This window comes from Meleagris gallopavo, chromosome Z (genome assembly GCF_905368555.1).
Source record: "Meleagris gallopavo chromosome Z, MGAL_WU_HG_1.1, whole genome shotgun sequence".
NCBI lineage: Eukaryota > Metazoa > Chordata > Aves > Galliformes > Phasianidae > Meleagris > Meleagris gallopavo.
In genome coordinates, this window is record NC_139435.1 from 16,097,061 (window position 1) to 16,122,037 (window position 24,977).

At 39.1% G+C, this 24,977-nt stretch overlaps 1 protein-coding gene across 1 annotated transcript in view; it reads left to right on the plus strand.

Moving 5' to 3' along the window:
- Positions 1–1,929: 1,929 nt before the first annotated feature.
- The window catches only part of ITGA2 (integrin subunit alpha 2), a 68,563-nt gene continuing 45,515 nt past the window's right edge, over positions 1,930–24,977 (plus strand). The window contains exons 1-2 of the mRNA XM_085213122.1: positions 1,930–2,089; positions 20,977–21,100. Coding sequence (XP_085069248.1) covers positions 2,053–2,089; positions 20,977–21,100 — 161 coding nt within the window. The 5' untranslated portion in view covers positions 1,930–2,052. The remainder of the gene's footprint in view (positions 2,090–20,976; positions 21,101–24,977) is intronic.

Sequence of the window (24,977 nt, forward strand, 5' to 3'; positions counted from 1 at the left end):
TTCCCTAATTTCACAAGGTGCACATATAATACATATAAAGTAGATGGGAAAAAGTCAGAAGGCTCACTCCCTCCCTACAGAAAGCCTGGCTTTCTGTAACACACAATGGGCAGTTCAGGATTATATAGCAGGGTACAAATGCTTTGTAAGCTATTTGAAACATAAGTATTCAACTAAAGGTTAAAGGATGCAATAATTCACATGGTAGGTATTCTCCTCCGACCTATTATTTGCAGATACAGACAAATGTCAGTCTGGGAACGGCCTTTGTGCGTATGAAACTATTTTTCAACATTGTGTCTGGATGAGGAAGAAAGTTTCGTATCCTGAGGGTGTGTTCATAATAAGGATGATGTAACTGAATCAAAGGCACTGTTTCCTAGGAAACCGACATGTTGGTCTTCAAAGGTTATTTTTAGGTGGGATAGAGGGTAATTCCAGGTGTATGTATTAACTAAGAAATATTTCTTTTTCCTTTTGCTGTAGATTTCATTTATTATTGTCCTTCCAACAGCATCTATTAATTGGTGGTTCTTTTTTCTGCTTCATGGAAGCATAGATTTCCCTCCCTGCCCCAGAGCTGCAAGCATTCTTACACGCACAGCACAGGGAGAGGAAAGCCCAGAGCTGCTCCAACACCTGCTGCTGGAGCAGATGTTCCTGTTGCAGGTAGCTCCCCCTTGAAGCACATTCTGCAAGGCTGTTAAGACACAAAGAAAGGACTGCACGTGAGTCATTCTCAGTAAATGATTGACTCAGAAGGAATGGTCAGAAGTAAGGATGTCCTGTGAAGTCTGTCCCTGTGCAAGCTCATGGGCTAGGCTGAGCAGCATGACTTCATGAAAGAGTAAATATGTGGAAGGGATCATTGTGAATTGTCTAGTGCTGGGTTTCTGCTATACTTCCATCAAGGATCTGAATGTCCTGACAGTTTCCAAAGACCCACTGTCTGAACCAATCAATACCTGCTGGACAATCCCACCTGTCAACAGCCTCTGCTTTAACTTAAAATTCACATTCAAAGTGTTTGAAAGGAATATGATAGTGAGAGAACACATGTATTCTTACAGTGCTCCTGAAATAAAAACTGAGGTCTGTGACACACCACAAGGACATGACAAGATGATGAACAGGGGGAGGAAGGAAGCATTTCTATTTCAAGTTTCCAGACAAACTGCCTTTTTCACTCCACTATGTTCATGCCAGGAAGCTCCAATATGTTCACTAAAGTCATTGCTGCAAAATAGAATATCATCCAGTATTCAATAGGTCTCATACACCAGAACTGCGGGAGAGAGAAAAAGAAGGTATATCAAATACCATGAATACGTAGGGTACAAACAGTGCTAATAGGCCTACATAGGCTGAAAACTACACAGAACAGAGATAATCCCGCAATTCGCACTGCTTTCTGATTTCTTTCCAAGTAGGACCCCTTACTATCACATCATTTGTGGTTTTCACTCACACTGTGCCCCTGGATGTTGGCCGGACACCTACGGCAATATTTTGCATGAGCAATATACTGTTACTGTCATGGCTAGTGCTGGAGTCGGTGGAATGGCAAGGCTCCCACATCCTGTTGCACTTCTCACAGCTGAGGGCATGGTCTGCAGGAATTTCACTTAAAGGAGAAGATGTGGGTTTAAGGCAATAGAGAAGAAAATATCGTGATACTCGAGGAAGACTTCGTGCTCCTAGGGGGGGGAAAAAAAAAAAAAGAGAGAGAGAAATAAACCCTGATTTTCATTAGTTTCAGCAGAACCCCTTCACAATTCGGGGTTCTCACGCCGGACGTCGGCAGATCCTGCCGGCAGCGGGCATGCACCGGCGGGCTTTCACCCATCCGCCCCTCCCGAGAACGAAACGGGGGAGGGCCGGAATTCCCGGCCCGCTGAAGGGACCCCGCGGGACGTTGTGGGCGGGCAGGAGGAGGAGGAAGAGGAGGAGGAGGGGTATTTCGTGGCGGCGAGGAGCAGGTGGCGCTCAGTGCCGCGCGGCCGGCACCACACCGCGCTCCTTGCTCCGCACCTCTCCGCACCGCCCTGCGCCATGGCCTCTGCGAGCGCGGCGCTGCTGCTGGCGCTGGGTAAGGCTCCGGGCGGAGCGGGGCGATGCCGCTGAGCCCCTCGCCGCGGCGCCGGGGACGGGGCAGAGGGAGGAGCGGGGCGGGGGTCTGGGCCGACGCGAGCGGAGAGCGTGCGTTCCTGCGGCAGGTTCGAGCCCTGGGCTGGCACCGCGTTGGGAATTCAGTAAAATGGTGGTGATGGTAGTTCTGGAGGCCGGGGGTATGGATGCCGTTTGTTGGCGTTTGCGGTTCTGTGGGGATTGTGCTGTCCGAAAAGGGAAGGTGATGCTCTTTGCTGGGAATGCCACTCCTGATTACAGGAATCCTTTAGGTCCTATCCCACCCTGCTCAGCAGATGTCTGCTTGGAAAAGGACTGGGAAACTTGAACCATCTCCTCCTTCTCTTGGCTTACTTAATTACCATTACATATATTTTCCTGGGAAATGTACGCCATCATATTCACTTGCCATAAGCAAATTCCCAAGAACTTTCAGAGTGGTAATATTACTGTATGCTCGCTCAAACCCTTAATTAGTAAGTGACTGAAGAAGAGGCATAAGAATGAGTTTCTACATGTGAGTTGTCCCGACTTGTTCTTTCAGTAGCTGTAGCAAATACTGCAGTGGAATGTGCGGCTGCAGGGTATGAAGTAGAATGCAAAAATATTATCCTGTGGTGAGATACATGGTATACAAACAGCCTTATGGTTTGGGTTTTTTTTGTTAAGAAATGAAAATTCTTAAAAGCATCATTGGGCAAAACACCCACTCTGCCCTTTTGTTTAAACCATCTCTTATGCTCTTGTTATAGTTACTGCACACCAGGAGTGTTACAAGTCCCAAGGTAAAAGTCCTAAGACTTGAGGAGATTTGTCAAGCAGTGCAGAAACCAGAAGATAAGGACTGGTTATGGGAGCAGGATTCCCCCGGCAATGAGTCTGACAGAAGTGGGATAGGCCTGCTTTGTTCAGGCACTATCCGTGGTTCATCTACATTTATACGTTCTTTACAGAGAGAGTGGTGAGGTGCTGGCACAGGCTGCCCAGAGAGGTGGTGGATGCCCCGTCTCTGGAGGTGTTCAAGGCCAGGTTGGATGGGGCCCTGGGCAGCCTGGTCTAGTATTGAATGGGGAGGTTGGTGGCCCTGCATGTGGCAGGCAGTTGGAGATTCATGATCCTTGAGGTCCCTTCCAACCCTGGCCATTCTGTGATTCTGTGATTGTGTGATACAGCTGAAAGCAGACATGTGCATTTGATTTCAAATGTGTCGTGACATTTGATGTTAGTAGGTGTAATTGCTGAGTTAATACTTTAAAGCCTTTTTTTGATCTTGTAGAACTAGAAGGGAGAGGCGATTTAGAGTCCCACTGTGGTGATGGAATTCTGATGAGCTCTTTAACCTTCAAAGGCTTATTGAGTATAACGGAGCTGTGATAGCTGAATTAGGCAGTCCAGCAAGAAAATAAATTTGCACAAAATAAATTTGATTTTATATAAGTATATTCATTTCCAAATTATCAGCTATATTAAGTAGACCCCGTAAGGGCCTTGTTGTATACCCAGATTCAACCAAAAGTAATGCAACAGTTAGTAAAGATGTGTATTTTTTACTTTTGTTGTGTATTTTTATGTTTGAAAGTCATTCAGACTTCACAATTGGTAAGGAAATAAAAATACAATAGAACTATAATTTTGATATTACAACCTCGCTAACATAGAAATGTTGTTTTTCATTGGCCAAAAAAGTATAGTATGATAGAAGTAGACTATGTTAGGGGGATAACAGTAAGTGGAGAACTTAATAGTACAACCTGTACAACAAAGCATGATGCTTTCTGTTGCAACATATTGACTGTTTTGAGCAGATCTCAAGTACTTGTAATTTTTCAAATCTTTAGATCTTTGACTTCTTTAAATTAGAGGTTAATGTCATTCTTTAAATCTGCATTTTTGAGATGCTGATTCTTTCTTAGCCTGTTCTTTAAAAAAAAAAAAGCCTGAGCCAAAATACCCCAGCTCTTCCTGAGAGCAAAGCCAATGGAAAACACAGTGCCTTTCCTGGGCTCAATGCTGGTAACATTTTCTTTGGAAAGCTCCTGTGCCCTCATGCTTCAGAGCAGATATTTGAAATTTGGCAGGAAGATGTTATTTGCATCGTTTTGAAAATCTACCTAAATTAGTCCAAGTGAAAAAAACTTTGGAAAATTTCATTCCTCTGGAAAGAAATTTATTTTTATCGGCTCGATTTTAACATAAACCCTGTCTGTCCTTGGTATGGAGCTCAGACAGACTTTATTTGCTACTGCAGTGGCAGTGGTCTGGAGGTTTCTTTATGAGGTCTATGTTTACATCTGCAAATGTCTCCCTTGTATTCTTGTGCTATTTCTTAAAATCCCCACTCTTTCAAACACGTAACCCTCACACCATTCTGCTCTGAACTGAAAAATCCCAGCTAAATAAGGGGTATGTTTTTGAGGACACAGGTGTATCACTTCAGGACACCAACTCCTCAACCTGTTAGACCCAGTCGGATTGGAGGAGGAATCAGTCTTATGCAAAATGAGGAAGGGGGGATTTTCTCTTAAACTTCATATGGACTCCAGAATTTCCAAGTGTTCTTCTGTAGTTCAGTACATACCTCACCCTTGCTGACACAAAGCATCACATTGTCCCAGGAAGCAGCAGTGTCCTTCAGCCTTGGTGGCAATGGGCTGAAGAGCTGTGCAGTGATACAGGGGAAGACACCACTAACCTAAATCTTTTTCTTCTGATTAGCTATGTTTATGTCCCAGGAAATATGAACTGTGATAAAACAAGTGAGTCAAATGTGAAAAAGTTAGGAAGTGCCTAAGTTAGCAGCCTTCAAGGCCAGGTCAGATGGGGCCCTCAGCAGCCTGATCCCTCTCCAAGGCACGGGATGAAACCAGATGATCCCTAAGATCCCGCCCAAACAAAGCCATTCTGTGACTCTGGATTTTTCCCCTTTGAAACCTGTGTATCATGCAATCTTTTGGACTCAGGTCTGCAGCTTTGCTGTGGCTGTCTGCACAGGTGGATGTAGTGTGATCAGAAAAGGGGCTGGAAGTTCTCCCTCTGTTACCGATGAAATTGGAAGATGCCCTAGGAATGGTGAAGAAGGGTAGGATGGAGAGAAATGATTATGTTCTTTGCAGAATAGGGCTCTTTCACTGTGGGTTTTTTTTTTTTTTCTTTTGGCTTTTTTTTGGTCACAAAAGTCCAGTGCAATTTCAGGCGAGTCATTTAAATTAAATATTTGACACGTGGTTGGAGCCTTTGTCTTCTTCTCTTTCTCTTTGCTCAGCCAGGGGTTCTCAAAACTGTAGCTGCATTTTCACAATCTGGCTAAGCTGCCCTGAATGTAGGCTGCTGCTGCAAGGACATTTCATCCACTCCTGACTGTGCGTTCCCACTAGTATCCTGTGGTGCCACTGGGGCTTGGTTTGGGGACAGTAATATTTTCCCTTTTTTTTAGGGGGGGCAGGTTAGTTTTGGAGATCAGCTAACCTGATCCTGTACACTTGAGCAGTTAATATTTAGGTGTCAGCGCTGGCACAAGGGACAGTCAGAACTTGTGGCCAGAGGTGGGAGGGAAACTGGAAGAGTTTCTTTCACTGGTAGCCAACACTTCCACTGGCTTGAGCTGGTTGTGAAAGTGCATCTTAACATGCAAGGCTGCTGTGTATTCACAGCTGTGAATGAAGTCAATGGAAATTGTATTTTGAATGTGCAATGTCTTCTGAAAAAATACAGTTTTTAGCTGAATCATTAGATATCCAAAAGGGGTACTTTGGACCTCAATCTTTTTTTTTTTTTTTTTTTTTTTTTTTTTAAATGAGACTTAGGATCTCTCATTTCTGGAACTGCTTTCAGAGAGCTTGTCAGGTAGCAGAACTGTTATTATATATTATTCTTGGAACTTTGCCTTTCATTCATGCTGTGTTACAGGACTGTATTTTGTACAAATGATGTTTATCTTAGACAGCATACAGGGTATTACCATCACACTCCTAAACACATTAACAGCTAATGTTTATTTGTGCATAATTTGTGCAAAGCAAACATGAGATCTTACCAACAAGTAAGTAAGAGCTCATAAGCTATGTGCTCTCTTACTCTGCAACAATTTTTTAGTTGTACTTTATTTTTTCAATTTATTTATTTTAATTCAGTTGCACAGAATTTTCATTTAAGAGATCAAAGGAGTAAGTAAAAGGACTGATAATTCTTGGTTTCATTGTGCTTCATAGTGACTACACAGATGTTATTCATTGTGGTCTTTCTTCACTATTGTTAATTTTGAATGAATGAAAGTAGTTTTTTCGTATACTTTGTGTAATGTATTTTCATGAATGCTAATAACTGGAGCTACCAGTATAATGGATTAGTGTCCAAACAGCTAAGTGGGAATAAAATGCTTTCCCTTAGGGTTAGTGCAGGTAAAAGCGAGTTTATCCATCTTCAGAGCAGTCATTTTCCCCTCAGAAATCTTGGCTGGTCTCTCACGACTGTTGCTATTTTCATTTCAAGGTTTCCTTTGTTAGACTCTGTGCAGGCTGGTTCCCATTTCCATGGTTACCATGCTGAAATGCAGACAGGACATAGGCTGGCTTCTCCTCCGCGTAGCCATGCACTTGCATACCAACACATGTTATCTGCTTGTTTTAGGACATTTCCATTAGCAATGTTCATGTTTAGAACTTCTTCACAAAGTGAACCCTGGACCAGTTATGCAGAGCTTAGGATTTCAGACCCTGTAAAGTGAAAGGAAGAGAATCAACAAGCTTTTCTTTTTTCATTTGTTTAAATAAACTTGTACTGTTCAGAGTATTCAAGGACATCAGAGAACAGTTTCGGCCTAAGTTTTCATTTCTGTTAAAAAGGGTAACAGAGCAAGTTTAAGTTTTTCTTAAAAATCATTTAAGTGAAGGACTGACATATGTTTGTGCTAAATAGTTGTATGAACACACTCCTTTTTCGTGGCACTGATAAAAGGGCAATAAGAATAAATGGATTTATGACACCTTCTGTCTATATTAACTGAGTGTGAGTGTGCAAGCCTATAAAGCAATATGAGATAATGCGCTTCCTGCTCATGCTGCACTCATTTTTTGGAGGTGGTGGATGCTAAAAGCATCTAGAGGAGTCGATATAAGCTGTTTGAGCGCTTGCATCAATTCTACATCAGGATGGTATTTCCCATTTAGCAAATAAATTCAATATTCTGACTGCAAGCAACTGTTACTTTGAATTAATCCTTTGAGGATACTGAAATGCTATTTAGTGACTAAGTTAGTTTTATTTTCTCCTGGAGATGCATATTATTCAAAAATCTATAAGACTTGCACGCTATTCAGGACCTAAAAGGCAAAGAAGTAAGGTAAACACAATCTCTTTGAATACTGTATGAGTAAAGACATCTTGTGTATAACTGAATGGCATCTGCGTGGCTGAATGTCACACATGATAAATGTCACAGATTCTTTCGTCCCTTTCAAATCGCTGACAGACAAGGATGAAGGACTTGCAAGTTGTCTATAGCCTGGTAGCCTGGTGGAAATCTCCTGCCTTATTCCTGATTTATTTTGCCCTTTTAATCCTGCACCCAAGTTTATCATTCTTTCTTTACTTTGTTCGGGATATTTTTATAAATAACATAAATCTCCTTGTCTAATATGGTTGTTTGTTTCTGAGGAACAGAGGAAAATTACTGTTCACAACAAACATCTGGGAAGGAGCATATTTGCACAGTGAAGGGATCATTCTTAAAATGAGTAGATATACTTACAGAAATAGTGGAGCTTAATGATGAGTCTGGTGGTGGAGAAGGGTTGAGTTTTTACTTTTTATCTATCTATGTTAACATTCCGCAAGAAATCTGGCAACAGTTGATGCTACGAGTAAGTTAAGACTGTAACACAAAACTGCATGCAGTCAGTAGAGGTAAGACCACAGATGCCTGAGTGTCTGATTCTCTGGATTAGCTAGTTAAGAATGATCTCAGCCAACTGCAAGATGATTTCTTATTTGACTGAGGAATAACCAGCCTGTGCTTGGTTTATGTGAACTTACCACAGGAATGGATTCCACTTTTCAGAGTGTTGTGCTGTGCTCCATGTTGTCCACAGTTAAACCAGGTGGAGTTGCTAATGAGGTATCTACCTTTTCCAAATATGCAGCAGTCACCTCTGACTTCTCAGTGTTGTGACTGTTGTGGTAGCCAATACGTACTGCAGTTCTCCTTTCAACTGTGAAAGCGCGCTAAGAAATTCAACTGAATTGCATAATTGCTAAAACAACAAATCAGTAAATTAAAGAACTTTAAGTCTAAATTTCCTTTAAGCTACTGCCTCAGTACGGTAAATATCTGTAGGTGTCTGAATCAGGAGAGCTGATGTCAAGAAGTGGTGGTCTAGTTTCTCAATAGCATTATGCTACATTATTCTATAGAAAAAAGGAATCCCCTTCATACAAGCCTGTCTGAAACAGAAAGAAGTAGGCTGCCTTGTCCCTAGTCAGTTCATGTGTCCTACACAGTTAAAAAGTATTGCTGCAATATATGAGACTTAAGAACATTGGAAAATTTTGCCATGCATGTATCTTTATTTGAACTTTCTATTTCAAGGAGAACAGTAGATATAAAGTTGAAGAAAGGCACAGCATTTTAACATTGATTTTTATAAAATTACTTACCAATCTTACCCATACTACTGTTTTAACTGAATATGCTAATGAGACGATACATGTACTGCTCTAATAATGAACAAGACAGCAATTTAATCCAGCGTACATAGAAGGATAGAATCACTGAATATTCTGAGTTGGAAGGGACCCACAAGGATCATCAAATCCAACTCCACGCATGAACACCCACAATCCAAACCCCTTGTCTGAGAGCGTTGTCCAAATGCTCCTTGAACTCTGGTGAAGAACCTTTTCCTAACACCCAACCTAACCTGCCCGCTCACCCCCCATCACAGCTCCGTGCCGTTCCCTCGGGTCCTGTCACTGTCACAGAGAGCAGAGCTCAGCGCTGCCCTCCACTCCCTGTCAGGAGCTGCAGCTGCCATCAGGCCTCCCCTCAGCTCCTCTGCTCCTGGCCCAGCAAACCCAGAGACCTCAGCTGCTCCCCATGCGTCTTTCCTTTGGACTCCTTCCTGTCTTCATAGCGCTCCTTTGGACACTCTACCTTTCCTTCATTATGTATAAAGCTAGTAATATCTCCCTTCAGCAACTGAATTAATGGGCAGAATTACTTTATTATGCAGAACAAAAATACTTAAAAAACAGATCAGCTTTTCATACAGCTGTAATGCCTATTATTATACCTGTATGAAAAGCAAGATACAGAAGACTATCTTACTGTAGATCATTCTGAAATGGTAGTAATTAGAGAATGTGCAGTTTCTTTAATTACCTTTCCCTTTTTATAAACCACCCTATTTTTAAAAAGTTTGTGTTACAGGCAGTAAACTATAGCGCCATGCCTCCTTTTCATCTCTGGTATAAAATTTAGTTATCACTATGTACACTATTTCCATTGCACACTGAACTGATTTATCTATAGTATCTATAGATAATAAATAGATTTCGCTGGAATTTAGTTGACCTTTTGTAAATGGAAAAAAATTAACTGGCCCAACGCTACATTTAACTATGCCAACAAATAGCATTCACTTTTAGATGTGTCTGAAATACATAGAAGTTAAACTTAGAACTGTAGAGATGACTTGACAATAAAATAACTCCTTTATTAAGATGGAGAAAACAATAAACAGAAAAAAAAATCAGTAGTCCGTTAGTAATTCTGCTAATTATAGTGATTTGCCTGACTCTAGGCAAATCCCCTTTCATTTCACCATGTCTATTCAGTCCCTTTCGTGTTATTTTGGTTTGTTTTGGTTTCTTTTCCAAACTGCCCAGAGCCAGTTCATATTGAACAAATACACTGTGGAAAATACTCTGTGAGTCTCTGGATTTCTCTTTTGCCAAAGTTGATTAAAACTACAATAGACTTTCCTTCTCTGGCAACAAAAAGCAACCATTCTGCTTTAGTGGAAGGGAGCATTATCTCCAGAAAACTCTTCTTAAATCTGCATGGATCCCATTCTCTGTTCCCATATTGTAGCATGTCTGCACTTTACAAATAAAGAACTTCCTGAACTCTGATCAAAGATAGCATCACCCACCTGACCACAACCAGCTAGATATGCCAGACTCCGGTGTATGAGTTGAAGGCTGGAACAGTGCACGCTGCTGCCTCACAGCACCCAAAATCCACCTACCCTACCCTAGATGCTGTGGATCAGAGTGGCAGAATTAATGGAGACTTTTAGGCACTTTTAACAGCAAAGAAAATATTTGCATGTGAAATAGGAAGGTCTTCCAAGTCAAGCACTGGGCTGAGAAGTGGTTGGACTCCACTCTTCTCGGAAACCTGCATTAGGGGTCTCCTTCCCTTGAGTTACAAGCAGGGGAAAAATTCTTTGGAGCAGGGATTTAGGTGATGAGCTCTTTCTCGAGAGCAGGTACCTACTCTGCAGGTACCTGATAAATTATGATAATACTTGGCTTTTACTTACTTACTTACTTAAGTCTCACTTAGCTCTCCCTTGAGACTTAGTAGAATGTGAACTCTCCTCTCTCACTTTTCAAGAAGCATCTTTTCTACCAGGCAGTAAAGCAGTTAGAGAAGCACTCTCAACCTCTGCTTTTGAAACCTGCTTTGTGTTCATCTCAGGATGGATATTTCTGTTTGCAGGCAGACATGCAAAGACACATCTTGCCTCTGGCCTAATGGCTGCAGCACTGAGCTGTAAGGAGTTCTGGGCTGGCCCTTTTGGACTACTCATGCAATTTACCTTTGGTAAATAGGCAGTGCATTAAAATAAATTAATGTTTAGCTTAATAATTCATTTATTTAGGGCAGAAATTATTAATCTGGGAATCTGCCACCTGGCCATGCCTGCAGAGTGGATCTCAGTTTGAGAACCTTGCTGTTAGGGGTGTTTCTGCATCTGTATCATATCCTGAAATTGTACGTGAATTTGTACTACAAAACCTAGGTGACAGATAATTTTTAGTGCAGTCTGGGTTAGGCAGCTGCTGAAGTCTGGGATTCTTGGGCTGTTTTCCTGACATTAATAAGATCACATTCTGCCCGGTGCCAAAATTGATGGCTTCAGTGTTCATTATGGTGAATTTCAGGTCCATGGCTGGGACCACCTAGCATTCAGTCTGCTGGGCTGTGAGCTCCCCTTCCAGCCAGTGAAGACAAATAGAGTCATTATGTCTACTATAGAAAAACAAAAGATCTGATAATTATAGCTCTTCCAACTATTGTATTATATATATCCTGTGGTGCTTTGGGGTTTTTCTTGTTGCAGGAAGCTAGCGTACCAAATAGCTGATTCAGTTCTTGTGTGTAGCCAAGAAAGCTGAGCTCCTGACTTGCTCTTGAGAAGCTGAGATGGAGGAACAGGGTCCTAAATGTGGTGCCCTGAAGACTGTGCCAACAGAATTGCTCTCAAGCCACTGCAGTCCTCACACTGCAAGCTGTGATGCTGGAATTGTTGTGTGGCAAGTTCCTCAGGCTTTTTGTAATTCAGCATTTTCAGGTGCCATTTAACAGTGATATAGCATAAAATGATAAAGTATTATATCATATACTGAAATTTTCGTGTAACCTAGGGTCTGTTGTGCACAGGAGAATACAGATCTTTTGGTCTTGGTGTCTCTGTACAAATATGCATGTTCATCAGTGTGTTAGTACACCTCTACAGCAGCTGAGTGAATAGGGCACAGAGATAACAGTCTTGGTTTCTGTGTAATGACATGCATTTCCTGTCTTACAGTCCTTAAGCAGCTCATGCTACTCTGTATTTGGAAATAGGAAATATTGGTGGCTTGAACAAAGCTGATAATGTGAGTGTGAGGAAAGAGTATATGCTGGAGTGAAAAGCCATTTTTTTATCATAGAGAAGCACATGAAGTATTTTTTCATGATCAGTGTTCTTGAAGCAACTGGCATAAATGTGTATATAGCATATTTGTGTGTACAACTTGTTAGCCATGTATACTTTTAATCTCTTTGTAGTATTAGTAAGAACAAATTGTGACAGTGTAATCCTGTCTGTTGTACCCAGATCAAGGAAGAGAAGAAAACAAAGTGCAAGTCATTTTGAAAAGATGCAATTCCTGTGAGTTCTCTGTAGAAGAAAGCTATTCCCACTGGATTTAAGGATGGAAGTATGGCAGGATAATAATTCATTGTCCAAGTACTTGCTGTCTTTATTAGAAGCACATAGGAAGTTGTCAGTCCAGCAGGAGCTTCTACTGAACATGACTTTGGAATCAATCCTTCTGTGTACAGGAGGTTGTTGAGATTTCCTAGCTCCAGCTGAAGAGCAGCACTCTGATCTATTCTGGGAATGGAGGAGAGCAATGTGTAGGCAAGAAACAGGAAACTATCAAGACAGACTTTCCAAGAGTAATTAATGCAGTTGTGGGTAGATTTAGGTAGATCTCATACAACAACTCTGTACTACTTCCAAAGCAGTTAAAGAGACAGCAGCATTCTCCCAGGCTCTTCTGCCTTTCATTCACAACTTGAATTATATCCTGTCTGCGTTTATAGCAGGTTACTGGTAACCCTTTGGTGCAGTTTCTCATAAACAGTTGTGATTCAAAGGCAGTGAATCATACTTTCACACACACAGAAGCTTTCAGGCTCAGGGCTGACCTACTTCCGGGACAACACAGTTGGACAACACCAATGAAGCCAAGGAAACTTTTCAGAGGGAGGAAAAGGAGGGGAAAGAATAGGGATGGGAGGGAGGATTTGTAACTAAATGAATCATTGTTTAGCCTTTTTTCTTTTGGTTGTGGCTTCAAATTTGTTTATACTCTAACCTCAGTTAATTATTAAATAGTTTGAGATATTGTAGCTAATGGGAAGAATAATTAAGGCTCAAGATAAAAAAGAAAAATAAACAAATAGAAGAAATGCTCAAATAATCAAGTTTTACCTTTTAAGACTTAAACATGATGAAATATCAACAAAGTAATTGAATACAGAAAATACAGCGTCTTGCCAATTGCATTCTTTTCTCCTTTAGATTTCCTCAAATCCCTCTTCTCCTTTTGATTTCTTTTCTCCTTGATTTCCTTTTTGCTTTTTTTTTTTAAGATGGTTTTTCTCAATGAGAGATATGCCTAATTTAAAATAAAACTGATGAACGATAATGATAAAAATGGTGTTTCAGTGCATGAGTTGAAGATTTCTAAGTGTTGCTTTAAATATATACTTATCAGGTTGTGCACACTGGAGAAAAGAGTACAAACAATAGCAGAAAAACTCTAATGAGAAATTATTTTTCAGTTATCTTGACATTTGCAGGTGAGTATCAGTAAAACTTTCCAGTATTTTCTCTGCTGTATGCAGACTGGGTTCAACTGTCTGAGTACAATAAAGATATGTAAAAAATGTGTTTCATATTTACATTCAGAAAAGCCCAAATGAGTGCATCCACTACAGAATTACTTGCTTCACATGAAAATAACTTTGTTTGCTGCCATTACCTGTGCATACATAAAATGCACATAGCAATACAGTAATGCAAATCAGGCTGACAGCTAATTTGTTATCAGGAGAAAAAAAAAAAAAGATTCATTTTTGGCCAAATTTGCTCTCTGTAGAAGCTTATTGCAGAGACAATTACTTGGTGGCTTGTAGAAGTCACAGTGAAGAATATCTGTGCTGCAATTCAACAGAATCAAGTAATTGCATGATGGTTGCTTTGTTCTGTAAGTATTCACAGTCTTGTCAGTAAAACCTTAAAAAACATAATGCACTATAAGAGCTGCTCAAATTATGGGTTCTTTCTGCAACAACAGTTGACTACTTTTAGTTGGATTATTGCTGTGATAGCACAAGTTCTGAATAGTAAGAGAATAACTTTATTTTTATACCAAAATGCCTTTTAAGAAAAAGTAATAAAATAACACTGAATATATTTAATGAAGCAAATACTTCCTGACTGCACTCTTTCATAACTTTATTACTTTCTCTTCCTGCCTTCATTCCACCTTTCTGCTCAGTATTTCAAGGACAGGAGGTGATTATAGTGTGAGGAGTAGCTGTGGGTGCCTGTACTCCCTTGCTAATTTTGGAAGCCAAATTCAGCTATCTTTGCAGCAGAATGAAAACAATAACCAGCTGGCATTGGGATGAGGCAAAAGTGCCTTTACTAGTTTTCTAACAAATAAAGAGATCCAACATGAGCTTGCGTATTACAAAGTGCCAGAATATCAACCCCAGAAAGAGCACCTAGAATTGCTTCAGAAAGATTACAGAAAGATACAGAAAAATTGCAGTCTCCAAAATCCACCAAAATGTGCAGTCCAGGAAAGGTAAGGCCAGAAGAAACAGGAGTTACCATGTTCTCTAATGCCTTGCACCCCTTTCTTTTTCTCTGCTCCCATTGGGGACCAGCAGGTTTCAGGGCACTGCTGGTGAGTATTCTTAGGACGGAAAAAATCTTTGAGAACAAAGGGAAAAATCTCTTAGTAGAATTTTCTTCGGTGTGGAGATTCTCCTGGAGAAGACCAGTGTGAAAGGGCTATCAAACTTCTGGAAAAACTAGATATCTAAAAACTGCTAGACTAAGCAATTGAGGCAGTGTAGGTTATACACATCTTACTGGCTGCCAATCTATGAAACTGCTTCAGGAAGCAGACAATCACCCAGTGTGATTGTCACCCATTGACTTTTTTTTTATATTATTTTCCAAAGCAGATCATGGACTTAAAAGACCACACAGGAACGTGTGTAATGCTGTCATGCTTTTACTATAATGCTATACTGCGACCTTTATCTTCTTCAATGACTACAGGCATAGTCCTTCTATTCCTGAACTCTTAATGTCTTTTTTTTTCTTCTTTTTGCTTGTATGTAGGTGTAGGCAGTAATACTATTTTGTATCCACTATGTAAGATAGAGTTAACCAAGTTAACTCTTGTGCCAGTTCTGTGGGTTTTTTGTGCTTGTTGTTTTTTTTTTTTTTTTTTTTTTTTTTTCAATTCACCATCATTGCAGTTTGGTGACAAACCTGGCAGAGGTGTGCTGTTTACACTGCATTTGTGTTTGCCAGGTTCTGCTGCCCTGTGCTGCGAGGGTTTCTGAAGCTGTGATGCTGCACAGTGTAGCTGTAGCTGTGGCTGTGCATAGGGCAGAGTGGGACTTCGCATAGGGGCCAACAATGTTTCCTCTCCTGACACCATTCATGGAATGGAGGCTCATGCACAAAGACTACCCGTAGCTTTAGTTGGATTATGCAATGAAGTTTTTCAGTTGTGGGTTTTTGTGTTTTGGCTTTTTGGTGTTTTAGCTTTTTGAACAAATTACAGTGTAATTGAGGAAAAAGATGATGAAATTCGCTTCATTTGAGTATTTTCTGCTGGCAAGGTTAATACTGGGTAAATTTAATACTAATGATTAGTATGAAGCGGATCTTTACAGATTCAGTGATAAAGTTCCTGCAAGTCTTCCCTTTTCTTTATACTGTGAGTGCAAGACTTGTTTAATATAAACTAAACAATAGTAAATGCCTTTATTGTACTATATATCTGAGCTGAGACTTAGTAAAAATGATACTGTGTGATTATGAGATTCTATTGTGTATTATCACCATTTCAAACAGCAGCATCACCTTTTTAGTGTAGTACTGATGACTGAAAATTCAGTTTCAGTATTCAGACTTAAAATGATGTGTTTATTATGACAGTATGAAACAAAATGCAGACCAATAAGATTCTTTCTATATTTTTTAAAACTATTACAAACTTACCTGGCAAACCAAGGTAAGGTCCAAAGCAGGGCAACAAGGCTTGTGAAGGGCTTGGAGAATATGCCCTACAAGGAGAGACTGAAGGAACTGGGGAAGAGAAGGCTGAGGGGAGACGTTATTGCTCTCTTCCAATATGTGAAAGGTGCTTACAGCAGAGCGGGGTTGGTGTCTTCTCACTAGTGACAGGTGACAGAATGAGGGGAAATGGCCTCAAGTAGTGCCAGTGTAAGTTTAGGTTGGATATCAGGAAAACTTCTTTACAGAACGGGTTGTTAAACACTGGAATAGGCTCCCCAGGGAGGTGGTTGAGTCACCGTCCCTGGATGCGTTTAAACACCATTTGGATGTGGTGCTCAGGGACATGATTTAGCAGAAGGTTGTTAGAATTAGGGCAGTGTGGTTAGGTCATGGTTGGACTCAATGATCTTGAAGATCTTTCCCAACCTGAGTGATTCTATGATTCTATGACTCTGTTAGACACACAGAGTCATATATATATTTTTTTCTTCTCATCTTATTATTTAAATTTTATTTTTTGTTTTGCTCCTTAATATAAAGAAAGGGTTGCAGCCACTATTGTTATAATCACTACATTAAATGATTGATTACTCAGTATTTTATACTTGCTCCCTTAAAACTCTGTATTTTGCTTACAGAACCAAAACAATTACAAACTCAGGGTACCTTATATAAGCCATTGCTTCAAAAAACTTGCTTCAACTTGTACTTATTAGTACAATAGTAGCGAAGATGTTATAGCCATTACTAGACATGCCTTTTATAGTTACAGAAGAATTCCCACATGTTCAGGCTTAAAGATGCTCAGTCAGGACTTGTATTATTTTTCATCCTACTAGAAGCAAGAAAACAGAGGTGCAGATGTATAAAAGCAGCAGCACTACTATACTGCATCTCTCGTATACAGTAAAATATAATCATTGAAACACAGTAATTCCCAGAAAAAAATACAATGCAGATTGGTGCTGGAGTTTCATTAGATATCTTACAGTCTCTTCTATTCCATTAGGGAATTTTTCCTAACTACTATTTTTTTCTGAAATGTTGTTGGGAGCCGCATTGCCTGATGAAGCAGTCCTCTTTGAACCAAAGCGTTTATGTTCTCTATCCAGCCTGTGAAGAGGAAAAAAAAACCACACTGAAGTCTTCAGAGGCCCCTTCAGAAACTTCAGGCTTGCATCTGGCTTTGTTTGTTCCATGAAGTCTGTTTGTTTGACTGTAATTAGGTTGTCATTTACAGACAGAAGTTGGGAAGTGGATTTTTCCTTGCCCAACTAATTTCTCATTGCAATTGTTAGGTCATAAAGTAATATTCTGTCACCAAAAGCTATTGAAATCCAGATAGTGGATTAGTTTTCTTCATTCTGAGATACTCAGATTATCAAAGTTCATTTCCTGAAGGGAGAAACAGATACTGAATCTTTCAGCCTAGAATATACAGTACTTTGAACTCTGATTCTTCAGTAGTTGACATTCCTTTAATGCATAAGAGACCTTCTTATTCTGGAACAGTCTTAAAATAGGTTTGCAGCAAACAGTATTTTCTTTTTTTCTTTTTTCTTTTTTTTTTTTCTTGCTCCAAATGCTTGAATTTCTTGTTCTGAATACTGTATATAGATAGACACACAAAATGGATAAAATATGTCTTTATACTGTAAGCACAATATGAAATGGAGAAAAATGCACAAAAATGCCTGCTATGTTATTCTTCTTTACACCTTACCGCAGCCATAGGATTCTTTTGGCTCCAAAGCCAAGGTTTATTTGCATGTACACTACCTGATGTGTGTGACATAAATTTAAAATAAAAAATCTGCTAAAAATTATCAAAATATGGAGCATAAAATGACTGTCATTGAAATATGTTTATACTGTGGTTCCCTTAATAATGTTAGAAGTGAGGCAGATGTATTTGCCCGCTTTTCTACTTCGATTTTGCAAGTAGTCATGTAGTAAGAAGTAGTAAGAAGCAAAGCTGATAGACAAGAATATTGCAGGTGACACTGCCTCCCTAGACACTCCATTTCCTGGTTTCTTTTTTAACTTAATCTTATTTTTTTAAAATGTGGTTGGTCTGAGGAGAACTGCAGGGCTCACAGGAAGCAAGGGGAGAGATGGACAGGCAATGTGCAACCCAGCCGGTGTTTTCTCAAACCCTATCTAATTCGACACCATTTCCTATATGAAATTCAGTCAACATAGGAATTTCTCTTCAGGCTGTTATTTGTGGCATCTGGTGTTTGCAGTTTTATAGACTTCTGGCAATTTTTGCCCTCACTCTTGCATTTAATAATACTATAGTCTTGGACACACGAGGAGGAATCTCCAATGCATTTGCACCTAAGTTGGCTAAGTTGCACTTAAAATATATTTAGTTAAGTAACAATTCAGCTAGCAGTCTAGAAATAACATATATCTTTGAAACACAGGAGCATTAAAGTATAATTGTACCCCCTTTTACCCAGTGACAACTGGGCAGTAGCAGCAGCAATATTAAGATGTATTCACTCAAGTCATACAAAAGGAAGTCTATCTTTTGGCACCTTATTCCTGCTGCAAGTATCATCTGGGATAGCTACAGTGTTGGTAGATGACATCAAGAAGATAAAATCTTTATTTTAAGATAAAATCTTTTTATTTTCCATTAGACAAGTAGGGCTGTCCCTATTCTCTGTGCCCAATTCCATCCAGATAAGGCATAGCCACATGTTGCACTGCTTCCTACTAGCACATGTACAGCAACTCATGATCGCAGTAACTCAGTGCAAGGATGCAGAGGTGAGCATACAGACTTGGAAAGCCATACAGTATGCTTCTAAGCGACATATTTTGGCCCTTCATTCCAAATCCAAGCTTTATTTGCATTTATATCACCTGATTTGTAGAGTTATTCTTTCCCTGAATTTGCACAAGGAAGTTAAAATATACAATAGCATTGTGGTAGAGTCTCTCATGGCCTCTGAGAATGAGTCACTACTAAATGACACTTGATTTGGACCAGAAGATTTCCAGACCTCAACCATCCTGTGATTCTATGATTCTGTGATTTCTCACCAAGTGTAATGTAACTCAAAAACAATAGACACCAAAATAAAAATAAATAGGACAGGACACAAGCAAAATACTTTGATAAAATGCAAATATGTTAGATCACCAAAGAATTAGTGGCAAAGTTTCCACAGTAATCTTAATTTACATATGGCCAATATCTGTCTCTCTCCTTTTCTCTAATTCCCCAAACCTAGATTTGAGCTCTAACTTTAAGTGGTTGTAATTACTGTCAAAAGTATTGCAATACGCAGAGTGGTGTGTCTGTACACACTCTTTTCCAGTCTCAAATAACATGGCTGAGAAAATACTTTTTCTCTCTAATGATGTTTCTCAAGGAACTGTATTTCTAGCAAAGGGCAACTGTTTGGTTTCCAAAGGCCAGCTGTAGATAGTGGTTGTTTGAAATAACTAATGTATGATTTCCTGTTTTGAATTTGTGGTCAAAAAGTAGTAAGTGTGTGAGTTGCATTTAGTCTTTTGCATAACCTTCGTGCTTTCTATTCCATGGGTATGATATGAAAGTCATTGAAATTTTTTACATGTAGTGAACTTTGCATGCAAACCTGCAGTTGTGATTTTGATGTTATCACTATGATGTTGTTATTGCTGTTACTTTCATAGCTAAGCTGCTGTGATGGGCTGCTGTATGCCATTTTAATTTAATTTATTAACTCTCTATTGAAGCTGTTTTAGGGACCTGGAAGAGTGTAAAACCAACAATTAGCACTCCACATATCAAAGCTAGAGAAATACAATTTGAGATTTTTAAGAGCAAAAGATTGGTACATATCTTCTTGAAGAATCAATGTTATAAGGGATTGTTATAAAGACCCCTACTTTACTACAGAATGACTCGTACTGAAAAACTATGATGAGACATATTTTGTGTGAAGAATAGATAAAACACTTCCTGTCTGGATAGACAGGAAGGGAGGGAAAACATGAGTGATGTTGTTTAACCAATGTGCAACTCTGTGAACTAACCTCACCTGGGAACCTCAGCAGTGCAAACAGAGGTCACCATTTCTTCCTTTGCTGTCATTTTCAGAGGCTTTCCTGGGGCACTAAGGTGTCCATGAGCTGGGCTGTACCTTATTCTTGGGATCCCACCATTGTCTCAATCCTTCTGTCTAGAGGGGGGAATAATCTACTCATGGCAATTAGTGATTTCTAATTACACACAGTGTGTAATAATAAACAAAGTCCTGCAACTTCTGTAGCAGGCATTCTTCTTAACATCCTTTTAGAGGCCTTCATCAGAAAGAACTCAGATCCTTTACGAATGAGGAGTGGATTCCTGCACTTCCCAACACGAAGTAATTAATATCACGGTCACAGCAAAGTGAGGTTTCAGTATTAAGTTCCATAGTTTATTAATGCTGTGATAATTTCCATGCTTGTATTTCTAAGTTTTCCTGTTTGGATAACCATTCTGGCTGTTTGGACAGAAAACAAACATGGTGTGATAATGAAATGTTCAAAACCATAGGTTCTCTGATGCAGTAGGTGATCTGATTTTGTTCCAGTCTTTCAAACATTAAATTGCAGAGAGACACTAGAATACAAACAGTATCAATAATTACTTTCTGTGAACCTTCATTTCAGTATACTTCAGCAGGCAGCTGATGCATTTGGGTGGGCCATAGGCTTATGTCTTAATGTGAAGAACCTCTGAATCACATTTCCTGCTTCACTTCAGCTAAAACGCTCTCATTAGTAATGCCACAAGATTTGCTGAGCAAAACAGTGAATGAGTCATTAACCTACAGTATTATAACACCTGTGCATCATTCTAGACAGGCAGTACACATGGCAGGGCAGATGGGTGCCATAGGCTGGCTTTTATTGCATGTGTCAAAGGCTATGTTTTTTTTTCTTCTGTTGTGGCAGTTGGCACAGATGAAAAAACATTTTCACTAGCATCTAAATTATTCTTTAATTGCTTCTGTGGTAAAAATAATCTTTTTGTTAACAGGTTTTCTTCATAACTGCTGTGAAGCCTACAATGTTGGGCTCCTTAAAGCAAAAATATTTTCTGGTCCATCAAGAGAGCAGTTTGGATATGCAGTTCAACAGTTCATAAATGAGCAAGGCAAATGGTAAGCAATTTGAATACCTTGAAAATGTCCAACTAAATGGGTAACAAAAATTACTGCAACATTTTTATTTTATGATTCCAGATTTCATTTAAATGACTTTCAACTAGTTCATTCTTATATTAATCTTTTTACTAATAAATACTGATTTTATTAAAACAAAAGTGAAAATGTTCTGAAGATGCATTCATGTGAATGCTCGGGTTCTTTTTCTTCTACTCAGTGTAATCTGAAGTCTTTATCTCTTTTCATCTTTAATTTCCCTTCCACTATATGACTCTCCTCAGACTCACAATTACTTGTAGCATTTTAATTCTGATCTCAGTCACTCTTGTAGCCATAACATACCTGTTACACACTGTATATGTTAAGGATATTTTCTACTTTAATGTTAGCAAAGTTAACACAAATGAATAGGGCTAAGGAGTTCCAGTTATTAAAATTAACTGAACTTAAACTTTGTACATCTTTTTCTGATAGAATATTGTTTGCTTCTTAAGGGCAACGTATTTGGATGTGTATCATAACATAATCTTAGCAAAGGAAGTCTGCTGCATTTCCTCAAGCATAAAATTTCATGTGAAGACCACTATTGCCATAACATTCAGCTTAATGAGTAATTAGTAAAATATTTTTTTCTGGTAATGTTGGTGCCAAAAAGAACTTTAAAATATTAAACCATCTACATTTAAACACATTGTACTTTTTCCTTCTGCAGTCTCAGCAACCACAGAGCTTAGGACATCTTTTATGGCAGGGACCAATGGAAAGTCATACAAGCTATACATATTATCATAAGCTGAGATAATATTTTAGATGTGTCATTCTCTATAGATTGAAACAATATCAGAACCAAAGAGCAACAAACTGGTATGTTTAACTGATGATGGACAGATAGTGAGTACCTAAACTGTTTTTCAGTAAAAAGAAAGATGGAAATGCATATGAAGATCTCAATGTCTGCAAAAGCCCAGACAAAACTGCAAAAGCTACCGGGGATGCTTTACTATACAGAATCACTGCGCAAGGCACAGTTTGTTGCATATGGAAAAATGTAAGACTTCCTTGGTCCCACTGCTTGTCTTGCATTACCTTGTCTACTGCTGATGACCAGGAGACAAAGCAAGAGAGCACAGCTGTATCCCGAGTAGAAGCTCAGTGTTTCCTCTCACTCCTTTCGGCATGAAATTCCCCTGCTCCTTGCTGATTGCAGTAGCAGTTTCTTGCTGTGTTTCTGCCTGCCTTAATTATGTGTTTAGTCACCCATAGTTCTGAGCACTCTTTCTTCTGTGTGAAACTATTGAAGGAGAGCAAGAATGTTTGCCCAAAGTCAATTAAGTGCTTTGGTATTTTCTGAAAAAATTGTCATGCATTTTATCCTTATAAATTTCTCTCTAAGCTTACAACAGGAACACCAGCTTCAGGACTCAACTAAGACATTTTTTGTTCTTTTATTGTCTCTGTTTTGTAATTAGTTCCAATATAATAACTCCTTCACTACAAATTTACTGGCTGGTATGCTGAATTTGGGAAAGAAAGTAAATTTGGATTTACTTTCCCTATCTGTTCTCCCATCTATGTGAGTATATGAATTTGGGGCTGTTTTCTGCAAATAGGCACTTCTTCATCACTTATTCATTCACTGCGTAATGTCTGACCATGATTCCAAAACTCAGAAGAATTTTATTAGCAGCTGTTTTAGTAACCATGGCTTGTTAGAGACTCTTAATGAAGAAAAGCTCTTTTCAGTCTTCCTGTCAAGTAACCATTAAACATGCAGGAAAAACATCACTTATAGTTTATCTCTTGTTCTCTAGGCTATTTTCTTTTTACTGGTGCAATAGCACATTTTCTTCTGCATATTATTTAAAAGCACTCAAGCTGTTTGAGAGTTGATTTTTCCTAGAGGTGATGCACTGACTGCAGTCTTTGTATGGAGCACTAGCTGACATGTCTGAGATAGGAGGGAGGTAGACAAATTGAGGCCTTGCACAAGGGTGGGATGCTGCCTTGTATCAGAAAGGAACATTTATCACCATGTGCTTTTATGACAAGACCATCATTGTGCAGCAAGTGCGTGATGCACTTGTAAAATCAATTTGGGCACAGTGGAGTTTCTCTCCACATCAAAAACCACAGGTGGCATCTCTCTCCAAGGGAGAGATTGTCCAGAATCTGAGATCCACAAGGATTTCATCACTTCCTAGACTTTGCTTTTGAATATAGTGGGGGCTACTGTATGTAGGGAAGCTGTGACACAAACCAGCAAGGGAGCCCTTTTTGTGTAGAGTCAGAAGATCCAGGATAATTGGACACTGATCTGCTGTGCATTGATGGCATGTGATGCTTGTAAATAAGGACAGATTTGCAAGCCATGCAAAGCTCAAGCTTTTCATAGTGTCTGGTGGGAATTTTCAGACAGGAACTCTTTAATGAGGTCTAGTAAAATTATGAACACTGAAGAAACTTGTTAAATAGAAAAAAAAAGAGGCAGATAGCCATGCAAGTAATAAACCAGAACAGAAACATCACTGAGTTTATAATATGGCTCTTCTTGTCATGAGATTATTTGCATTTAAGCCTTAAATTGAGACTAAATTCTCTGTTATTTCATTAACATACTGTGAGGTTCATTTCACAATAGAGCTAATAGATTAAAATCTCAGTGTGATGTTTGATATAAACTTGTAGCCACTCTGTTGATTTTTGAATTTTGTTTTGCAACTTACAGTATGGATTTTGCATTTTTTTATATTTTTGTTGCCTTTAATATTGTGTCAATTATGAAATACCTTGACATGACTACCATTTCTGAAGCATCACATACTCGTTGCAATACTGAACAGATGTAAAAAATGTGATTGCAAAATGTTAATTACTGATCAAAATATAGCAGCCTCTCTCTTAGGGAGATCTATTGATCTGCTGACTTGTTCAACCAAAAAGACATTTTGACAAAAACACACATTTCTGGAGCACCTTTGCTGTAAATTGATACATTTCCATATAATAATTAAGAGAATGCATTTTGGCCAATTTAATTTTTTTTTTAACAAAATGCTGCCATTGTTACAGCTCTTGCTCTTAAGTGTCAGGATCAACTGCTAACACTGGATTCGTAGCCTTTTGCTTTATCAACTGCTTGACCTAGTTTGCCTTTTCCCAGCTTCTGTCTTCATGGCCTTCTAAGTCTATCAGTCTGAATTCTTGCCATAATTTATAGTTTTTGAGATTTTGAGTATCGTGTTCAAAGAGTTGGAAATTTTAGATGCTGATCAGGGCTTTAGAATGTGTAGAGAAGCAGCTATGAGAGCGAAAAGATTCCTGATCTTTGTATCTATTCATCACTTCCTGTAGTTGAAGGGAAAAGAACCAGATGATTTAAGAGGTCCTTCCTACTTTTATTATTGCAATTTGCAGCTACTCTTCTCTGTTTAGAAACTGCATTAAAGAACAAATGCATTTTAAAAAGTCAACAAGGCAACATTAAATTTAAAAACTGCTTTGACAACAGCTGGGAATGTAGCACTTCACCCTGAATTCTAATTTTTTTTGCAACATCACACTTTGCCAGTTACTCGCTTTGTCATGGTGTAATTTCACAGAAATAATTCCCATTACACTTTGATCTGCCTTTCCTTCAGCCTGTGTGGTATGGCGTTGCTGCTGAACTTTACTTGACTTCGTGCTTTGTGTATAGTGTTGGAGACTGATTAAAGAGCTGACTAACGAAATCTGTGCCAACACTACACAGTGATCACAATGGTATTATGTAAAGCTACTCTACAAAGATACATAATGAAGTTTTGTTAAAATAAATATTTAACCCATGCCTGAAAAAGGCCCATAATTAATATTCTGTGCATGATACAATTTATTT